At 33.9% G+C, this 20,511-nt stretch overlaps 2 protein-coding genes across 26 annotated transcripts in view; one reads left to right on the top strand and one right to left on the bottom strand.

Moving 5' to 3' along the window:
* Positions 1–244: 244 nt before the first annotated feature.
* LOC108617859 (uncharacterized) lies at positions 245–12,757 on the top strand. Of its 16 annotated transcripts, none has more exons than XM_089472724.1 (9): positions 245–956; positions 1,221–1,422; positions 2,141–2,247; positions 7,605–7,873; positions 7,935–8,048; positions 8,107–8,544; positions 10,267–10,523; positions 10,593–10,696; positions 10,901–12,757. In XM_089472724.1, the coding sequence occupies exons 3-9, from the start codon at positions 2,227–2,229 to the stop codon at positions 11,153–11,155; spliced, it is 1,458 nt and encodes a 485-aa protein (XP_089328850.1). In that variant the 5' UTR covers positions 245–956; positions 1,221–1,422; positions 2,141–2,226; the 3' UTR covers positions 11,156–12,757. The 16 variants fall into 16 exon arrangements, with proteins under 16 accessions (XP_089328850.1, XP_089328848.1, XP_089328844.1 ...); XM_089472722.1 differs by having other exon boundaries at positions 254–527; positions 741–956; positions 10,267–10,696; XM_089472718.1 differs by having other exon boundaries at positions 254–617; positions 741–956; positions 10,267–10,696.
* Positions 12,758–13,374: 617 nt separating this feature from the next.
* Abcd1 (ATP binding cassette subfamily D) overlaps positions 13,375–20,511 on the bottom strand; it is a 24,674-nt gene continuing 17,537 nt past the window's right edge. For 9 of the 10 annotated variants that reach the window (XM_089472693.1, XM_089472691.1, XM_089472688.1 and 6 more), the window contains exons 3-10: positions 18,989–19,087; positions 18,780–18,919; positions 18,125–18,297; positions 17,144–18,018; positions 14,572–14,661; positions 14,394–14,519; positions 14,247–14,329; positions 13,375–13,463 (exon numbers count right to left, since the gene is read on the bottom strand). In XM_089472693.1, coding sequence (XP_089328819.1) covers positions 13,447–13,463; positions 14,247–14,329; positions 14,394–14,519; positions 14,572–14,661; positions 17,144–18,018; positions 18,125–18,297; positions 18,780–18,919; positions 18,989–19,087 — 1,603 coding nt within the window. In that variant the 3' untranslated portion in view covers positions 13,375–13,446. Of the gene's footprint in view, positions 13,464–14,246; positions 14,330–14,393; positions 14,520–14,571; positions 14,662–17,143; positions 18,019–18,124; positions 18,298–18,779; positions 18,920–18,988; positions 19,126–20,511 lie in introns of all 10 variants that reach the window. The other variant, XM_089472697.1, reaches the window with a different exon arrangement.

Genomic DNA, 20,511 nt, shown 5'->3' with positions numbered 1-20,511 from the left:
GGATTAATGTGTTAATGTTATTTTTTTTTTTTTTTTAATTTATAGATAAATAAATAGAAAGATAAATAACTATAAAAATAATAAACCTTCCTAATTTGCACATATGTCTGCGTAACATTAATAATTCACTGTAAACTTGTAGCCCTGAATAATGAGAGAGCAACAAAGAAGATGTACCCGCTGAAAGCTGTAGACATTATGCATTCAACCCTAGCTCTCTAAATGTTCTAAAAAGCTAGCAACAGTTTTTGCCCACGATTTCATTCATGGCGCAAATGTATGCGCGAACAAATATATACATACATATATGTATATATTTATGTATGTGACAAAAAAACGAACGCTACGTACACCTATCCCGGAATTTCCGAAGCAGGCAGCCGAAGCACGATTCGGCATTGAATACAAACACGTTTATCGGAAGGAAGTTAGTGAGCGGATATCTATATTTTCTGAGCCAGTAGATGCTGTTTTCCATTCAAGCCAAACACCGTCGCTCATTCATTCATATGTGGCGCGCTGGAAAAGTTAATAATTCATTCATAACTCTATCTATACTATACAAACGGAAGGGAACTGTAACTTATTTATTGTGTGCAATCGCGGTGAACTTAAAAGTGAATTGCATGTAATTCTTAGACTGTTGAATTAAATTTAGGTATATATATTTAGGTATATATATATATATATATATATATATATATATATAAATTTAACTTTAGTATATACATATATCGTAGAGTCCAAATCAAAGTCGCCCATATCCATACATGTTTGTCGTTTAAAACTGAGAGGGCAAATTCTAGTTAATGTATTTTACGAAAGTGTGAATATATTATTGGATTAATATATTTGTGTGAAATTCAAATTTGTATGCTAGTCAAAAAAGTCGATGTCTATCAAGGGTGGAGTACGGTTCTCACCCCCCAGTTAAGTGTGTGCAAATATACTCGTGGGTATGTAATATATAAATGTATACCTATATATACACATGTAAACACAAATACACAGATATATTAAATATGTGTACACACTTACGTGCTTGCATACAGATACATACATATGCAGAATATATATCTGTTCATCTATACATCCATTTATATAATATCTATGTATGCCAGATTTATTTGCAGTTAGGATGAATTTAATATTGTGGAAAAATTGGTATATGTTTTATACACTTTTTTTAAATTTAATATGGTATTCTATATTTTCTATAGTGACACTGTTGAATTTATCTATCCATTAAAAAAAAAAATATAATGAATAAAAAAATAAATAAGTAAAAATCAAAAACATGATTGTGACTTATGGGAAATCATCGCATCAAAGATATAATCACATCTATATCCACGGTATGGGGCTATCGACGAAAATATGTCGCTTAATAAGAGGAAGAGCTTATAAATATTGCAAAAAAAAGTAATTCTTAATTTATTCAAAACATTCAATTGAATTCGACTCACTTTTAAAAAACCAGCACTAATATTTGTTATTGTCGAGCACCTGCACCAATTAGCTTAACGAAAATTTCGAAATATAAATTAATTAATATTTTCTAAGTAAAAAATATTTATTACCGTATATCTTTTATATATCTATTTAATCATATGTAAGTATATTTTAATTTTCTATTATCTGCAAAGGTCAATTCTCTAAAAACTAAGAATTCTTCATAATTTATAGAAACCATTCATTTGAAATTCATGATTTGAAGGTGTATATTTAATATAATTGAATATTTTTTAAAATTCGATTGCATAAATTTTGGGGGTGTATGTATATATACGTACATATATGTACATGTGTCTACTTTAACTGTATAGATATGTATGTATAAAAAAAAAATCTAACGGGAACTCAATGACAAGAAATAAAAGAACAATAGACATTTTTAAGTGAACAAGATTTCTCAATTTGATTAACTGATTGATAGATACATTAAAATATGCTTAAAATCGGTAACCTTTATTTGCGGCAAATTAATTGTTAAGTAAATTTTGTGTGTTTCAATAGCTGTTAATGTTGTTATTATTATTTATTTTTTTATTTTTGCATGTTCTTGTATATATACATATACATGTATTTGACGATATTGTAATATTATTATCTAATCTATTTTTTTATTGCAAACTGGCAGACAATATCAATATATAAAGATATATATCTACTCGATGTTCTATGCATAATAAGCACTTCTGGATTTTAATTAGATAATCATCAGAAATGCATTGTTATAAAAGTATGGTAAGTCGAACTTAGCTTAAATACGATTTACGTTACGTTAACAATTTTTAACGACATTCTCTTATAATATAATCATGTTCTAGCCAAACAAGTAAGAAAGCTCTAGACTGCTCGAGTACGAGATACCCTGAACCCGTCGAGCAACTGATATTTCAATAATTATTCACACATGCTCGCACACACACAGACATACGCAGGCACGCATAAAAACACATTGGCTGCAGTGGGTGGCTTACTATGGGAACATTATTTTTATACCCTGAACCCATTAAAAATGGGAAATCAGGGTATAATGGTTTTGTTGAAATGTATGTAACAGGCAGAAGGAGGCGTGGCAGACCCCACAAAGTATATATATTCTTGATCAGGGCGACGAGCTGAGTCGATTTGGCCCTTTCCGTCTGTCTGTCCGTCCGGCCATCTGTCCGTCTGTCCGTATGTATGAACGTATGTACATATGTATATATCATTTTGGAGAATTGCTCTTTTCATAGCTGTGTTGATTTCTTGACGCCGGTCAAGTTCTTCCATATTGCCCATGAAGTATATTTGCAAGAATTTGTGCTGTGCATATTAAATAGGTTGCAGTGATCCAATGCGATGGCAAATCTGGCCTTGAATCTTTAAATTCAAAGCCATAGTTATAGTTAGATTTACAAACACTTTTACAGAAATCTAACAAACTACATTATTCCAAATTTTTGTTTTATACCCTGAACCCATTGAAAATGGGAAATCAGGGTATAATGGTTTTGTGAAAAAGTATGTAACGGGCAGAAGGAGGCGGGGCAGACCCCACAAAGTATATATATTCTTGATCAGGGCGACGAGCTGAGTCGATATAGCCCTGTCCGTTTGTCCGTCCGTCCGTTCGTATGAGTGCGTCGATCTCAGAAGTTATAAAAGCTAGAGAGCTGAAATTTGGCATGCACACTCGTGTGTACCATACGCAGTGCGAGTTTGCTTTATTTTTAAGATAAATCATCCGATAACTTTTTTATCGAGAATAATCGAAAAATTTATTTTGTTTTTTTAGCCTAATTTGAACACTTTTAAACTTTGAGTCTTCAAATTAACGTTGTATATAAAGTTAATCGATACAAAGATTTTGTAATTTACAGATTTAGGATACCACGCCCCTTCGCCCCCAATTTGTAAAAAACGCATAGTACTAGAGACTTGTGCTTTGGACTGTACATACATATTCAACATATGATTACGCTCTAAAAGTTTCATTAAGATCGTATATCTACAAAAGAAATTATTTAACAAATAAGTTCTCATAATATTGCCCATACTGCAGCGCAGTCGCTGCTTACTGCGCAGTTAGCAGAGCGCAGACTTATGCGTGTGTGTGGATGCATGTGTATGTATATGTGCATAAAAGAAGTGCAGAATGATTAGAATACCAGCTTAGAGGGTTCAGGGTATCTCCTAGTCGAGTAGTCTCGATTGGAGCCTTCTTACTTGTTCTTATACCCTGAACCCATTTTCAATGGGAAATCAGGGTATAATGGTTTTGTTGAAATGTATGTAACAGGCAGAAGGAGGCGTGGCAGACCCCACAAAGTATATATATTCTTGATCAGGGCGACGAGCTGAGTTGATTTGGCTCTGTCCGTCTGTCTGTCCGTCTGTCCGTCCGTCCGTCTGTCCGTCTGTCCGTATGTATGAACGCGTCGATTTCAGAAGATATAAGAGCTAGAGACTTCAAATTTTTTTTAAATGTCCGTAATTACAGCGCGCATATCAAGTTTATCATTAAAAATCGATAACTCATCCCGATCTTTTTTTACCGATAAAAAACCTTATCGAAAACCAGTTATAAAATTATATCTTCTACACCTTTATTGCTAGAGTCTCAAAATTTTTAATGTATGCTTATATGCAATTTATACAATTTCGGTTTTTGTTAAAATTTACCCCCCACCCTTAAATTCACCCCCTCACCCTCACTTTTGTAAAAAGCGTATTTCAAATACTAGAGACTTGTCCTTCGGCAATTACATGCATATCGATGTTATAATCATAATCTGAATGTTTCATGAAGATCGTACGTCCACAAAAAAAGTTATTAAGCAATTAAATTCTCATAGTAAGCGCTCACTGCCGCCCATGCGTGTTTATGCTTGTGTGTGTATATGTATGTAATTGTTTGTGTATGTGTGTGTATGTATGTGTATGTATGTGTGTGTTTGTATGCCTGTGTGTGCGTGCGTGCGTGCGTGTGTGTGTGTGTGTGTGTGTGTGCGTGTTTCTTGTGTAAGCTGAAAGACGCGAAAAATTATTGAAATAGCTATTACTCCAAGGGTTCAGGGGATCTCGTAGTCGAGTAGTCTCGACTAGAGCTTTCTTACTTGTTTTTTTTTTTTTAAATCATAGAAAATAAAATTTTTAATGTAAATTACCTTAAATGTCTGATTACGAAACGAAACGCTGCTCGATTCAAATCAATCCTTGAACCATTTCTTATTGCCGTTTCACGGGCTGCCTCTCTTTGAAAAGCACGAATTAAGCCCCTTCTTTGCTGGGTACTACCGCCGGGAAAGATTAGATCTTCGAGGAAGCTGCATTTTTATTAATAGTAATACTGAATATGCCCTCGCACAATTTATGTTTGAGACAAAAAAATACCTGAACTTTCGAGACATTTAGCTTCTGTACGCACGCGTATTATTTTTATCAAATGTTTTTTTTGTTTTTTTTTGTTTATGAATAGTCAGGTTCGCCTGAGGCTGTGCCGTAAACTGACTGACTACATTTGTTTATTTACTTCTATACTATTGTATAATATGATAGCAGGACAGAAAACTGTCACTGTTATCAAGCCTACTGAGTATCAATGGAAATTTGAATCTTTAGGGGAAAAACCGCGTTTTTCAAGTAATCGTCAAATTTTTTCAGTATTTTTAAGATCTACTATCCTACTCGTGGCGGAGACAAATCCAACAAATCAAAAACCATGAAAATTGGTCCAGCACATATCAAGTTATAAGTCTCGGGACACTTTTACACAACTCTCTTTTATATATATAGATATATATAAATATATATATATATATATATATATATATATATATATATATATATAAGCATACACCACCATCTCATAAAAAGTTGATGGGTTTGATGGGTTTTTCAAATAAAATGATCTACAGTGCATTAATCCATTAACAAATTGATCCTTTTAAGTCGGCTACTCAACTGAAAAAGCACCTAAACATATCAGCAATGGACCAAACAGTACGGAAATATTTAATACATCCCGATTTAAACACTTTCCGTTCAAGAATGTATTTGTCGGTATTGTATCGGCATAAATATTTTGACAAAATCGTGTTTTGACTATTAAAGCTGGCATTGCTTAGTACCGTTACATAAATGAGCGAAAATTGTGAGCAAAGCAAATAGTGTATTAATAGCTCTATACATGCCAAATTTTATGCTGTTTAGCTTTTCCGTTCTCTTTCTGCTGATAAGAATGCATGCAAGCATCGAGTTTTTGAGTGGTATAAGTATTTTGACGAATTTTTGTATTTAATTTTAATTAGTATTAAGTGTTGATAAAAAATTAAAAATGTTGTAAAAAAAGTTGTAAAAATCCAAGGATATTTGAGCATAGATACCACACCATCAATGGCCGCAAATTTTAGCCCTAGCACGGCTATAAAACGCACTGCAAATAATTAATAACGAGAGTCGACTGTATTTCAAGAGTATAATGACCCTAAAATCTTCACAACTCCAGTTGCCAAGCATAAAATATGACCTTTGCAGGCCGAATTCTTTTAGGGGACAGCTCAAAATGCTGCAATTTTATTTTTAATTTGACGGCTAAGAACATAATCTATGAACGTACTGTGCTAGCGACTATCGTCATATCGAGAAAAAAATTTTCCAGTAGCAGGAAATGCTATTTGCCATGATAGCTCCTGTGATATTTAGCTTTGTTAGGGATATTAGTATTGAAACGCAAAATAACAATTAGGTTAAGAAAATCAAAGAGGAGGCAATTTATTGCAAAATTTAATGGATTCTGGTCCTCGGACTGACCAAACTTTAATTCTTTTTATTTTCGGTCCTGCTCTCATGTTAAACAATTATTCATGCACATTTGATCAATACGTGAATGAATAAACTATTATGTGTATTTTTTAAGAAAAGATTGAAAAATTTTACGGGTGCGTTCAGAAGCAAAATATGTCGAAAGTTCTGGTAGGTACTGTTATATTTGTTTGTCTTAGACATTAATTTCGTTTTTTTTTTTTTATTATACTCATTCACGAAAGTGGTTTTGTGCAATGTCCGTCTTGCTGTCCGTCCGTCTGTCCGTATGAACGCAATCTATTTCGGCATCAGGACTGCCAACTTAGCCCTTTACCGGCCAGATATGGCCTTTTTCAACTGCCAATTGCAGGAAAAATTGTAATCTAGCTGCTAGCGGGAAATTTGGCACTTTTAAAAATCAAATCAGCATTATTTAAAGTACTTGAATATTATTGGCACAAACAATTCGTACACTGCCGAGGAGAAAATTGATTTTATCGTGTGTCAATTTTCGAATAAAACTATAATTCATAACAAGTAAGAAATCTCTAGTCGAGACTACTCGAGTACGAGATCCACTGAAGCCTTCTACCAACTGATATTTCAATAATTCTTCGCGTCTTTCTCTTTACACAAGAAACAATACATTCACACATATGCACGCACGGATAAAGACGCATTTGTTGCAATGTGTGCCTACTATGGGAACTTAACTGTTTAATAACTTTTCTTTGACTGTTTTTTATGGACATTCCAAAAAAATTGTGTAAATTATATATGTAATTTGAATGCAATGATGCAATGATGATAGCAATAGCTATCGATGATTTTCCAATTTTAATGGGATCATGCCCTGAGTTTTGGTGCGCACTAGACTTGAAAATTACACTATATACTCTGGTTGACAGCGTTTGCTCTGTGAATGAGTATTCTGCAATCGGTATCGCCCGACTGCAACGTTCTTACTTGTTATACTCATTTACGAAAGTGAAAAAAGTGTATTGGTTTTGTGCAATGTCCGTCTTGCTGTCCGTCCGTCCGTCCGTCCGTGCGTCTGTCCGTATGAACGCAGTCTATTTCGGCGCGATTGAAGCTGGAGACTTGAAATTTGTATTGTATGTACTTGTAATTTGACTATGAGTATATCTCCGATTTATTAAGTGTTAAAATTTTGCCGATCCGCCCACTAGGGGCGTGGCAAATCGGAAAATGCATTTTCCGATATATATAACATAATTATATTTGAGTATGTAAAACCAAAATATGTAAATAAATAAATAAAATTATTCAATATAATTCAATCTTTGCAGAATAAATACATACACATACATATATTTTTAATTCTGATCTACCTAACACAAGGAAAGTGCATCTTTTTAAATGCACGTAGCCATGACTATGGAGTGCCGAGAAGTGCAGACGGCAATAAGTTAGTCAAGGACGCGGACTCAACGTCGAATGTTAATACGGGCTTAGTAGAGGACGTAGGTGTTCGAGCGGTGGGCGAAGTCTTTGTTCCAAAGACATTCTCAATGAGTTCGCAGGAACCATCATGTGAACAGCTACGCGCTATGTGGATGTGAGTTTCGATATATATATATATATTTATATATAGAAATATAATTAAGTACTTATCATAGATTTTCCAAGAGACAATCCCGTGCAGCCGAAATGACAAATGAAATACCCACTTATCGTGATCCCTTCACATTCAATGTTTGGGAACCCATCTACTCCAATTCTCGGCTCGGCTCGTAAGCTTCTTAGAGCCAAATATGTTCCAAGTAAACTAATGATCTAAACTTATTGCAGAACTCGCATGGGTACACGGGAACGTTCCAGATCCCCAGTATTTGGACGTGTCTTAAGTCGAGAGCCCATCGTACCACAACGAATTTCATTTGAACAACGTCCACGACATCTTGATGGAAATCCAAACGGAGCTAGCCAGGCGCGCTTATATGGTGGTGAAGTACGTCCCTCTGGAATCGGAGTTGGAGCTGGAGGTGGCACTGGGGCAGCGGGGTCCTCTCCACGCAGATCCAGTAAAAATAGATATGTGGGCGTGTCAAGTAACTTGGTGGCCAATAATGTGGCTGGAAGTCATAACTCAGTCGCTGTACATGGCAGCTTTCAAAAGCTGAAGGAGCTCATCTGGACAGAACGTGCTAAGGAATTGACACAACAGCGTCGAGCGGAGGAATTGGCAGCTCGAGCTGCTGTGCTCAAGGAAATTGCTAATGGTCAAAAGTATGATTATTTTTCCTTTGAAAGCTAAATTCATTTAGTGAGTCCTTTTAATTATGTATGGAAATTGGTCAATAGTAGGATTATTTTCCCTTTAAAAACATAATTTATTTAGAGTCGCTCTCCGTGAGTCCTATTAAATTTATATGAAATTTGTAATCAGTAGAATTTGACATTTCCTATATACTTAGTGTATAAAGTATATATGTCCTTGAAGTGCGACGTGCTGAGTCGATTTTTATAAAGTCGTTTTCAGTTTTCAGCTTTCTAGCTCTTCAACTAATATGATTTCTGACATACCAAAAAATTTATTTATTATACACGAGTATATGTTCAGGATTTCAGGTATCTGGCTCGAAAAAAATTTCTAAACCAATACTTTCGTGAATGACTAAAAAGTTTTTAGTAAAACAGAAAGCAAAACGTATGCGTCTGAACACCCTCAAACTTTTTAAATAACAGCGTTAATGGTTTGCTCTCTTAGTAAGACTGCCTTAAGCCCTTTTAGAAACAAATATTTCCATAATTCTATGCTACCATTCAGACACATATGTATAGGTTAGCACGTATAAATACGCATGGGATGCAGCTTGAGCTACCACAGTAGGGAATTTTATTGTTCAATAAATTTTTATATGCTGAACGCATGGAAAATGGGATATCAGGGTATAATGATTTCTTTAAAAGTTTGTAACAGACAGAAGGAGGCGTGGCAGACCCTATAACGTGTATATATTCTTGATCAGTGCGACGAGCGGAGTCGATTTAGCTATGTCCGTCTGTCCGCCCGTCGGTCTGTCTGCCAGAAGATATAAGAGCTTCTCTAGCTTGCTCTATCTTGAAATTTTTTTTTCCTAGGTCCGTGTGTACCACGCACATATCGAGTTTTGCTTTACAAATCGATAACTTGACCCGTTATTTTGTTATCGATTAAAAACATTATCGAAAAACAGCAATAAATTTATATCTGCTACATCTTTAAAGCTAGAGTCGCCTAATTTTAAATATAGATTTATATGTACTTTATAGAATTTCGATTTTTGTCAAAATTTACCCCACCCTCACTCCCCATCTTTGTAAAAACTGTATTTCAAATACTAGAGACTTGTGCTTTGGCAATACATGCATATCTATGTTATATTTATAATCTGAAAGTTTCATGAAAAAAGTACATCCACACTAAAAGTTATTAAACAATTAAATTCCCATAGTAAGCCTCCACTGCAGCCAATGCGTGTTTATGCGTGCCTGCCTACATTTGTCTGTGAGTGTGTGTGTATTTATTGTGTAAGCAGAAAGACGAAGAAAGAATTATTGTAATATCAGTTGTTCGAAGGGTTCAGGAGATCTCGTAGTCGAGCAGTCTCGACTAGAGCTTTCTTACTTGGTTGTAGATGGACTTTCTTCATAAAACTCAAATCGTGATAACATTGACATATGTACGTGTATTTGCCACACCACACGTTTCTAGTGTTTGAAATACACCTTTTATATATTTATAAAAATTCTATACTATAGCTCTTAAGACGTTAAAAACGGTGTTAGTTGCCGATTTTAGAAACAAATTCGATATAGGCGGGCCAAGGATTCTTCCGCATATTAATACATTTAATAAAACCATTTTACCCTGATTTCCCATTTTCTATGGGTCAGGGATAAAGACAGTTATTTGCGGAATATACTGATAATATATATTATTACATTAACATATTATGTCTTGATTAGCATTCAATCATCTTACAAGTCATCTTTTAACAATCCCGGAGATTCTCTTTTAATGGATGAGAACCGCAGCCCTGATAGTAGCAGCAATCAGTACGTGAATGGCGATCGAATCTCAATTGCAAATGTACAAAATTTAGATGCAAGTAATAAAAATGTTGGGCATAGTAATAGTGGCTCTCGAGCGTCAACCCGCCGTGTTGGAAGTGCACACAGGTTTTTGCCTACTGGACAAACGCGAAAGGAATCCCGTTTTACTGGTAACGTTGCCGCCGGCCGACCAAAAACATATCCTCGTTTAAAAATGCCAGCTACTGAAATTAATGCAGGTGATTCAGCAGAGAGTGGACATACATCATCTATCGGTATACCACGTACATATCCCGTTCGACAATATCATTTTAGGGAAAGGAATCGTTCGCTTTTTAAGCAGGTAAATTGTAATTCATAAGAATATACAAAAGCAAGCCGGAGATCCACAAACTCTAGCCATGCTGCGTTTTAAAAATTATAATACTTATGTATATATGCATGTAAGCAAATAGATATCATATTGCAAATGAATCGATTAAATGTGTATGTAATATGTTTGTTTGAATGCATATCAAAATGCTTATATATTTGTTCTTTTTTTCAGTATTCGCCAAATGAATATTTTCGGCGAAATACCCGAATAATGAATGGTTTTCAGTTTGGGATCCAGCCTGACCTTCAAAAAGTGGGACAAGATTTAAATGAGAATTATTTAAGTCCATTAACTTCGATCGAATATTACACGAGGCCCAGTAGCAATGGCTTGCTTTATTTTAATAATGATAAATTATTCGATGAGGTTGGATTAACTCAAAAATCTGATCAGCACGACTTCGATTTCGACAATAACGCGTATTAAATTATTTTTTATTAAATATGACAATAATTAATCAGAAGTATATTTAAAAACATTTTACTAATTATATTATTATTTTAATTTAATCTGACCATGTAAATACAAAACATAAAATATTTATTTTAAAATATTTATAGCATCAATATACTTATGGCAGGAAAAACGGTTGTCAATTCAATACCCAAATGCATACTGAAATACATTCTATCAAGAATTTATCTTGTTTTTTTTTTCATATTTTCCAAATTCTACAAAATGTATATATATAATATATAATATATAAATAATGTTCACATATCTTAAAGTTATAATTGTCGTAAGTTGAAATTTTGTAATTTTGATTTTAATTTAATGGGAGCTGTGAATGAAAATGATTATGATTATATATTCACATTATATATATTGATATCTATTTTAAATTCCTCTTTGGAATTAATTAAATGCTTCCAATATAAAACAATCATCAATATACAAGAGCTACCTAAGAAAGTGGAATAAAAGTACGCCTTGAAATATTAAAAAGAAAATACAAAAGATCATGGTATGAGTAATTTCTAATAGGGTTTTGTACGAATCTAGAACATAATCCTTGTAAACTGGTTCTGCAAAGAACCCAATAGAAATATCAACGACAAATGTTGTTTTTATAATTTAACCTTTCTAACTAATAACAGTCATCTACACCGATATCTTGTATGGTAATACCTATATACATACAAATAAATGATCTAACTGTGCCTGTTCTTCAACTTTTAAACTAAATATAATAAACCACAATCAATTGAATGAGACAAATTAAAACAGCTACAAATTACAATTAGTGCACATGAATCATTTTCGCTACCGAACAGTAAAAGGAAAAAGCTAACACAATTAAAAATGTAAAACAAAGTATTGCATAGCGAGCGTGTCTGTACTCCACATTTTACTATTCTCATTATTTCATGTATTAAATAAAAAGCGTACCGTTTTTCTTTTATGAAAAGAAATCTTTTCAAAAAAAAAAAACATATATACATATACTTAGTAAGCAAATAAATAAATATATATAATATATATATATATATATATATATATATATATATATAATAAATATATATATTATATAAATGTATCAAATAAATGTCAATTTAACATATCGAACTTATCCAAAGTACTTGTGCTACCTATTTATTTATATATTCTAAAAATTCAAACTAATAAGCTACGTACCCTTTGGCTCATAAAACATTTAAATGGTGTTGTTTAGGTATTGAATTCTATTGTATAGACATCGTGTACTAGTAGCTAATAAGTATAACCCATCTGCGTACATAATTACAAATATGTACTTGAAGAATATATGACAACAATTGACAATAAATCTCTAGTTGTGAGTTCCGGACAATAACAATAGACTTTTGTCTATTTACATAGGAAATTAGATAAATTACACGATGTATGATATATGTAAATATATTAACATATGTGGAATTTCCTACGCATGGTTGATGTTTTTGAATAATGCAGAAACAAAAATAATATGAAAACTACTTTACTTAGGAAGTTATTGTGTATCTTATTGTATATTAAACGAATCTAAAAATAAATAATTGTATGAAATAACATTTTATTCTTAATTCATTATAGTTATAAATGCTAGCTAGCTTAGATCTTCCTCTAAATTATTTGAATCGCGATCCGTAATATGTTTTTCCGCCATAGGTGTATCTTTGCAAATACCTTTCGAAAATACACAGAAACATCGATTTGTATACGAAGCAAATCGCACGTGCTTATATATACTACAGTTTAAAATCTAGAAGCTTCAAATTTAGATTACAGATCGTTGGTCGATATTATCGATGACCGAAAAATAATTGTTGCGCCTCTTAGGAGCCGTGGAATATTTACAATTTTAAAGATATAAATTCAAATCTTAGCGACTGTAGCTGTATCTCTACTAGTATCTCTATTAATTTGCACAAAAAGTATAAATATATACCAATTGTGGGCGTGACAAATCGGAAAACGGACTGTGAATGAGTATTCTGTGTTCATATTCAACGTTCTTACTTGATTTTTTTTATGAAAATGCGAAAAAATATTAGATAAAAGTCTTTATTTATTTCTTTTTTATTATCAATTAATAGATAGACATGTATATAAAGACCAGAAATGCAAGAATCATTTATAATATGTTTAATGTTTGAATAGTTAATTGAATAAAAAAAAATAACAAATTCTTTACAGATCTATAAATATATATATTTAGCCTTTATTCACAATATACTTATTAATACTCAATATAGATATTAATGAACGAATTTTTATACCCTGAACCCATTGAAAATGGGAAATCAGGGTATAATGGTTTTGTGAAAAAGTATGTAACGGGCAGAAGGAGGCGTGGCAGACCCCACAAAGTATATATATTCTTGATCAGCGCGACGAGCTGAGTCGATATAGCCCTGTCCGTCTGTCCGTCCGTCCGTCCGTCCGTATGAGTGCGTCGATCTCAGAAGTTATAAGAGCTAGAAAGCTGAAATTTGGCATGCATACTCGTGAGTACCATACGCAGTACGAGTTTGCTTTATTTTTCGATAAATCGACCGATAACTTTTTATCGAGAATAATCGAAAAATTGATTTTGTTTTTTTAGCCTAATTTGAACATTTTTAGAGATGGAGTTTTCAAATTTGCGTTGTATATAAAGGTAATCGATACAAAGATTTTGTAATTTACAGATTTTGGATACCACGCCCCCTTCTCCCCCCAATTTGTAAAAAACGCATTTCAGGTACTAGAGACTTGGGCTTTAGAATGTGCACACATATTTACCATATGACTACGCTCTAAAAGTTTCATTAAGATCGTATGTCTACAAAAGAAGTTATTCAACAAATAAATTCTCATAATATTGCCCACACTGCAGCGCAGCCCAAGCGCAGTCGCTGCTTACTGCGCAGTTAGCAGAGCGCAGGCTTATGCGTGCGTGTGGATGCATGTGTATGTATGTGTGCATAAAAGAAGTGCAGAATGATTAGAATATCAGCTTGGAGGGTTCAGGGTATCTCCTAGTCGAGCAGTCTCGACTGGAGCTTTCTTACTTGTTCCTTTTGCTTTTCATTAGTATCCATTTGCCTAAACTTCCAGCTTCCCAGGCCATCGAATTCCAGAATATGTGTATGAAATTTCCTGAGAAATACAAATACATGTATAGTATATGGCAAGGTAATTATATTTATAAATTTCGGCTTACCATAGGGTTGGTCTATGGGTGATTGTCAATAGCGTAATGCCCATGCTCTTAGCAACTTCATATATTGAGCTTTCCACGTCTATTGAAACCGCACTAGTGCATTCGTCAAGAAGAGCATACCGTGGCCTTTAAAGAGATTAGATTACTCAAATATAATACCTATTTATTTATTTAATACTTGTGATAAAATAGACGAGCGACAGCCATTCGTTGTTTTTCACCTCCGGAGAGAATGTCTTTCCAATCACGCACCACATCGAAGCTGTCACTACAATTATACAAGTTGTATCAGTATTATTAGTAGAGAATTTTTTGCATTTCGTTTTAATTACTAATTAAATAATGATTATATTTTAATAGTGATAGTATTTCTAAACTTGCGAATGCCAAGAGTGCTCTAGTCGAGACTGCTCGACTAGAAGATATCCTGAACCCTGCAAGCTCATATTCTAGTCATTCTGTACTTCTTTTATGCATCCATACGCACCTATATATGCGCGCTCCGCTAACTGCAACAGCGGCTGTACTTGGGCTGCAGGGTGGGCAATAAAATCAGAATTTATTTGTTGAATTTCTCTTATAGTAGGACTATCTTTCAGAACTGACAATATCAGAACGTACAGTTCTGTATGCTCACAGCATATTTCGTGCAGCGGTACAGTAAAATTTTAAAGCAGTATTCCCGGTAAACTAAAATTAATATGGGGTTTTATTTATCAGTCAATCATTATGTATTAAGGCACTTCATTATTTTTTTGTTTTAACAAATAACATTTAGAATTAAACAAACTAAAATAACTGGCTTTTCCATTTCACAGCTTATTTCGTGTACTTCACTTTCAATGACTTTTTTGCCCAAAAATTTTTATACCCTGAACCCATTTTCAATGGGAAATCAGGGTATAATGGTTTTGTTGACATGTATGTAACAGGCAGAAGGAGGCGTGGCAGACCCCACAAAGTATATATATTCTTGATCAGGGCGACGAGCTGAGTTGATTTGGCCCTGTCCGTCTGTCTGTCCGTCTGTCCGTAAATTTTTTTTAAATGTCCGTAATTACAGCGCGCATATCAAGTTTATCATTAAAAATCGATAACTCATCCCGATCTTTTTTATCGATAAAAACCCTTATCGAAAACAGTTATAAAATTATATCTTCTACACCTTTATTGCTAGAGTCTCCAAATTTTTAATGTATGTTTATATGCAATTTATACAATTTCGGTTTTTGTTCAAATTTACCACCCCTATATTCACCCCCTCACCATCACTTTTGTAAAAAGCGTATTTCAAATACTAGAGACTTGTGCTTCGGCAATTACATGCATATCCATGTTTTAATCATAATCTAAAAGTTTCATGAAGATCGTATGTCCACAAAAAAAGTTATTAAGCAATTAAGTTATCATAGTAAGCGCTCACTGCCGCCCATGCGTGTTTATGCTTGTGTGTGTATATGTATGTAAATGTTTGTGTATGTGTATGTATGCCTGTGTGTGCGTGTGTGTGTGTGTGTGTGTATGTGTGTGTATGTATATGTGTGTATAAACCAGATAAACTAGGACTGGACAATACCCGATGTATGTGTTTAGTCATTAGCCTGATAAAAATGGGATCGCCCTTCTAGACCAAGTGTTTCGGCACTTTGGAGAGAATTCTCCTTTAAAAAGGTACATATATTTGTATTACCATCTATGAAAACTAAGTTCCTAACTCCCGAGGACGCCACGACACTGCCACCGCTATACCACCCCAAAGCCAAATACTAATTAAACAAGTAAGAAAGCTCTAGTCGAGACTGCTCGACTACGAGATCCCCTGAACCCTTGGAGCAATAGATATTTCAATCATTTTTCGCGTCTTTCAGCTTACACAAGAAACACGCACACACACACACACGTACGCACACACAGGCATACATACACACACACGCATAGACACAAACGCATACACACACTCACATACACACACACATACACAAACACATACATACACATACACAAACACATACACACACATACACAAACACATACACACACAAGCACCCACGCATAAACACGCATGGGCTGCAGTGTGCGCTTACTATGAGAACTTATTTGTTTAATACCTTTTTTTATGGACGTACGATCTTCATGAAACTTTCAGATTATGATTATAACATGAATATGCATGTAATTGCCAAAGCACAAGTCTCTAGTATTTGAAATACGCTTTTTACAAAAGTGAGGGTGAGAGGGTGAATTTAGAGGTGGGGGTACATTTTAACAAAAACCGAAATTGTATAAATTGCATATAAACATACATTAAAAATTTGGAGACTCTAGCAATAAAGGTGTAGAAGATATAATTTTATAACTGGTTTTCGATAAGGTTTTTTATCGATAAAAAAAGATCGGGATGAGTTATCGATTTTTAATGATAAACTTGATATGCGCGCTGTAATTACGGACATTTAAAAAAAAATTCGAAGTCTCTAGCTCTTATATCTTCTGAAATTGACGCGTTCATACATACGGACAGACGGACAGACAGAGGGACAGACGGACAGGGCCAAATCAACTCAGCTCGTCGCCCTGATGAAGAATATATATACTTTGTGGGGTCTGCCACGCCTCCTTCTGCCTGTTACATACATTTCAACAAAACCATTATACCCTGATTTCCCATTGAAAATGGGTTCAGGGTATAAAAAACATTTGAATGAATTTTAGAAAAGATAAACATGTTTTATGCCCATATAAGTACTTACCGTTGTGCAATATGCTCTAGGCAGACCAATTTTAAAATGCTCATCAATTCATTTTCAGTAATACCCTTTCGTTTCATATCTTCACGAGTATCTGGATATATGATTTGATCACAAAGGCTGCCAATTGACATATATGGTCTTTGGGGTATATAGAACATGCAGGGCTTATTTTCCACAGGGCGGGGAATGTGCAGCTCGCCGGCATAGATAGGCCACAGACCACTTAATATGCGAAACAAGCTGGACTTGCCGCAGCCATTTGGACCAGTTATCAATAAATGAAAACCCGGTTCAATACAAAGGGTCAAACTGGGAACAACAATATCACAGTTGGGTGTTACGACCGGAACGGCTCGAAGGCTGATGGACATGTTGCTGGGATCATCGATATATATTATACGTCCCTTTGCAATGGGTTTGCCGTTACGGAACTCAATGATGCCATTTATTTCCTCATTCTCAATTACCGAGGCTTTGCTGTAAATGCCTTGAGCGGTCTCTTCGAAAACGTCTAGCATCCCAGCTACTCGACAGGTATAGCCGGCCAATGCTACTATTTCCTTGTAAGAGGACATTAAACGCTCTATAGCATCGGCTGCCGAAATCAGTAGATTTCTGGACGTTGTTAGGTATTGGGTTCGCTCACTAACACTCGACTCAGTTCTTTCGATGGTCTTATTATTGGATGACGATGTCGTTGTGGATACAGCTGCTCCTGTTAATATTGGCAGAGAAACCATCACCATGCCTGTGCCGGACCATACATATTTCATAAAGAATTGCTCTAGCATTATAAACCAAAGTTTTTGACTAAATATATTATTCATTTGATTAACAAGCCGATTATACGCTTGCCTTAATTGCTGTAGCTCCACCTGATTGTTAAATAATAAAAGTATTTATAATAAAAATGTATTCAGTCTATTTGTAAATATAATTACAACATATATATAGTATATTTTCAAGATATTTTTTACTTACTTTATGTCCGCTATAGAATGCGATTTCTTCTGCATTTGTAATTATGCGTGAATGAATATGCCTTAGATAACCATACCGATTTGCTTCCTCTGATACCAGCTGGCCAAACTTAGGGGATACAACACGCAAAATATGAGCGGTAAGTGCAATAACGCTGACTGATAGCGCAGGCCCTTTAAATATGTACATCAATAAACAAAGCTAGTTTGAAACAAATAAGAAGGCTCTAGTCGAGACTGCTAGACTCGGAGATTACAAAATATTCGCATATATATTAAATGTATATACACAGTAAATCTGAATCTCCAGGTCTAATAGTGTTCAAATTATATTGAAAAAAGCAAAATAAATTGATCGATTATCCTCGACAAAACAAAAAATGATAAACTTGTGCTGCGTAAGGTATATACGACTCTACATGCAAAATTCCACCTCTCTAGCTGTTATAACTTTTGAAACTTGGCGTTCATACGGACGGAAGGACGGACGGACAGACGGACAGGGCTATATCGATCAAGAATATATGTATATACTTTATGGGGTCTGCGATGATTCCTTCTTCCTGTTACATACTTTTAACTAAACCATTATACTCTGATTTTCAATTTTAAATGAGTCAGGGTATAAGAAAAAGAGCAATGAGATAAACACTTGCCTGATAAGATATTAGCTTTCATCTTTCTGGAGGAGCGCATTAAAGCCAAGCCAATCAACATCAGATCGAAGCAAGGTTTGGTCAAACTGCTATATAAATGTGCTACAGAGCTCGCAAATACTGAAATATCCTCCGTAAGTCTACAAAGATTAAAAAAAAAAAACTATGTACAATATTCATTATACAAATGACATGTATATATATATTACCTGTGATCGGCATTTTCGATGCGTCCGTCTAGATTCGATACTCGATAGTAGTTCTGATTCTTGAAGTACAAACGATATGAATGCCGCACCAATCGAGTTCTGTTCAAAGGTGTATATATCATTTTTTATATACATACCTACATACAGTTGGACAAGAAAGTGTTTCACACAGAGAAAAATTTTTAGTGTTTTGCTTAGAAGCGAAATAAAAACAATAAGAATATGCATATTCAAATTTTTTTAATTTAAATTCAAATTTTTAAAATTTAAATAGGTAAATTAAACTATAAACTATATTAGTAAATAAATAAACAAGTATGAAAGCTCTAGTCGAGACTGCAAGACTACGAGATGCCCTGAACCCTTGGAGTAATAACTATTTCAATAATTTTTCGCGTCTTTCAGCTTACACAAGAAACACACACACACACTCACAAACATACACACACACAAATTGAAATTTTAGCCATACCAAATGGGCATTTTTATTACTTGGGTTCAGGGTAGTATCTAGTCGAGCACTCTCGACTAGAGTTTTCTTACTTGTTACTTACTAATATAGTTTATAGTTTAATTTACACATTTTCTTATAAAAAAAATTATAATATACATATTCTTACTATTTTTATTTCGCTTCAAAGCAAAAAATTCAAATTTTTTGCCTGTGTGTAAACACTTTCTTGCCAAACTGGTTGTATGTGCATATGGGCAATCCTCTAGTGGCGAATGTAACATTCGTACGTTTTTAAGTTAAAAAAAAACGAATGCCAAAACATTTTTTTATTTTGACGAATAGTAAATCCTTTAGCTCTTGATTAGCTCTATAGTTGGTGCTAAATCTGATTTTAGGCAAATGTTAGTTTTCAAGATAATCACAAAAAACCAAGAGGTTCGCAGGCTACAAAAAAAGTAAGTCGCTTTTTAAATGAACAGTTCAACCTGAGATTTTGGCGAAACCTTAAGTGACAATTTATTACGAATAATTTAAAATTATTAGAAATTGGCACATCTTTACAATGTTTTTTATTTGATTCAAAAATATTGAGTAGTTTTTTTTTATTTTTTATTTTTAATCAGGGTCGAAGGTGACGTGTCGAATGAGACATTTTTTCCACTATACTTTTTTTTTTTTTTTTAATTTTTCAGTAATTGTAATAAAAACTAAATGTGCAATAGAAATGCTCAAAACAGAACTTTTGTACTTATTCGGCTTTGTGTCTCAATATTTCGAGATGTATTATGATAAAGTGTTAAATTGGTTTATATTAGTTAAATTTGATGGATTAGTTATAAAAAAATATGTTAGAAGAACATGCTTTCATTGAATTTTGGCTGCGGTTGACCTTTCTGGAGAATTGCCCATATATACATATATAAATAAAAGCTATCTTCGGCTTTCGAATATGTTTAAGCGATAACAGATATCCGTGCGACAGGAAAAAAGAGTAAAAACTATCCTGATGCACACACATTATAATTTATGAAAATAAAACTCGATAGTGAACATTCATATAAATTGGCTA

The sequence above is a fragment of the Drosophila arizonae genome, chromosome 6 (assembly GCF_054131065.1).
Source record: "Drosophila arizonae isolate 15081-1271.41 chromosome 6, UAZ_ARI_1.0, whole genome shotgun sequence".
NCBI lineage: Eukaryota > Metazoa > Arthropoda > Insecta > Diptera > Drosophilidae > Drosophila > Drosophila arizonae.
This window is presented reverse-complemented; position numbering and strand designations above follow the sequence as displayed.

Excerpts from the sequence above, each read along its gene's own strand:
- LOC108617859 (XM_089472722.1), top strand. The coding sequence starts at position 2,227 with ATGCATTGTTATAAAAGTATG. Across the intron at positions 8,545-10,266 it reads GAAATTGCTAATGGTCAAAA|CATTCAATCATCTTACAAGT; the intron begins GTATGATTATTT and ends TGTCTTGATTAG. Across the intron at positions 10,697-10,900 it reads ATCGTTCGCTTTTTAAGCAG|TATTCGCCAAATGAATATTT; the intron begins GTAAATTGTAAT and ends TCTTTTTTTCAG.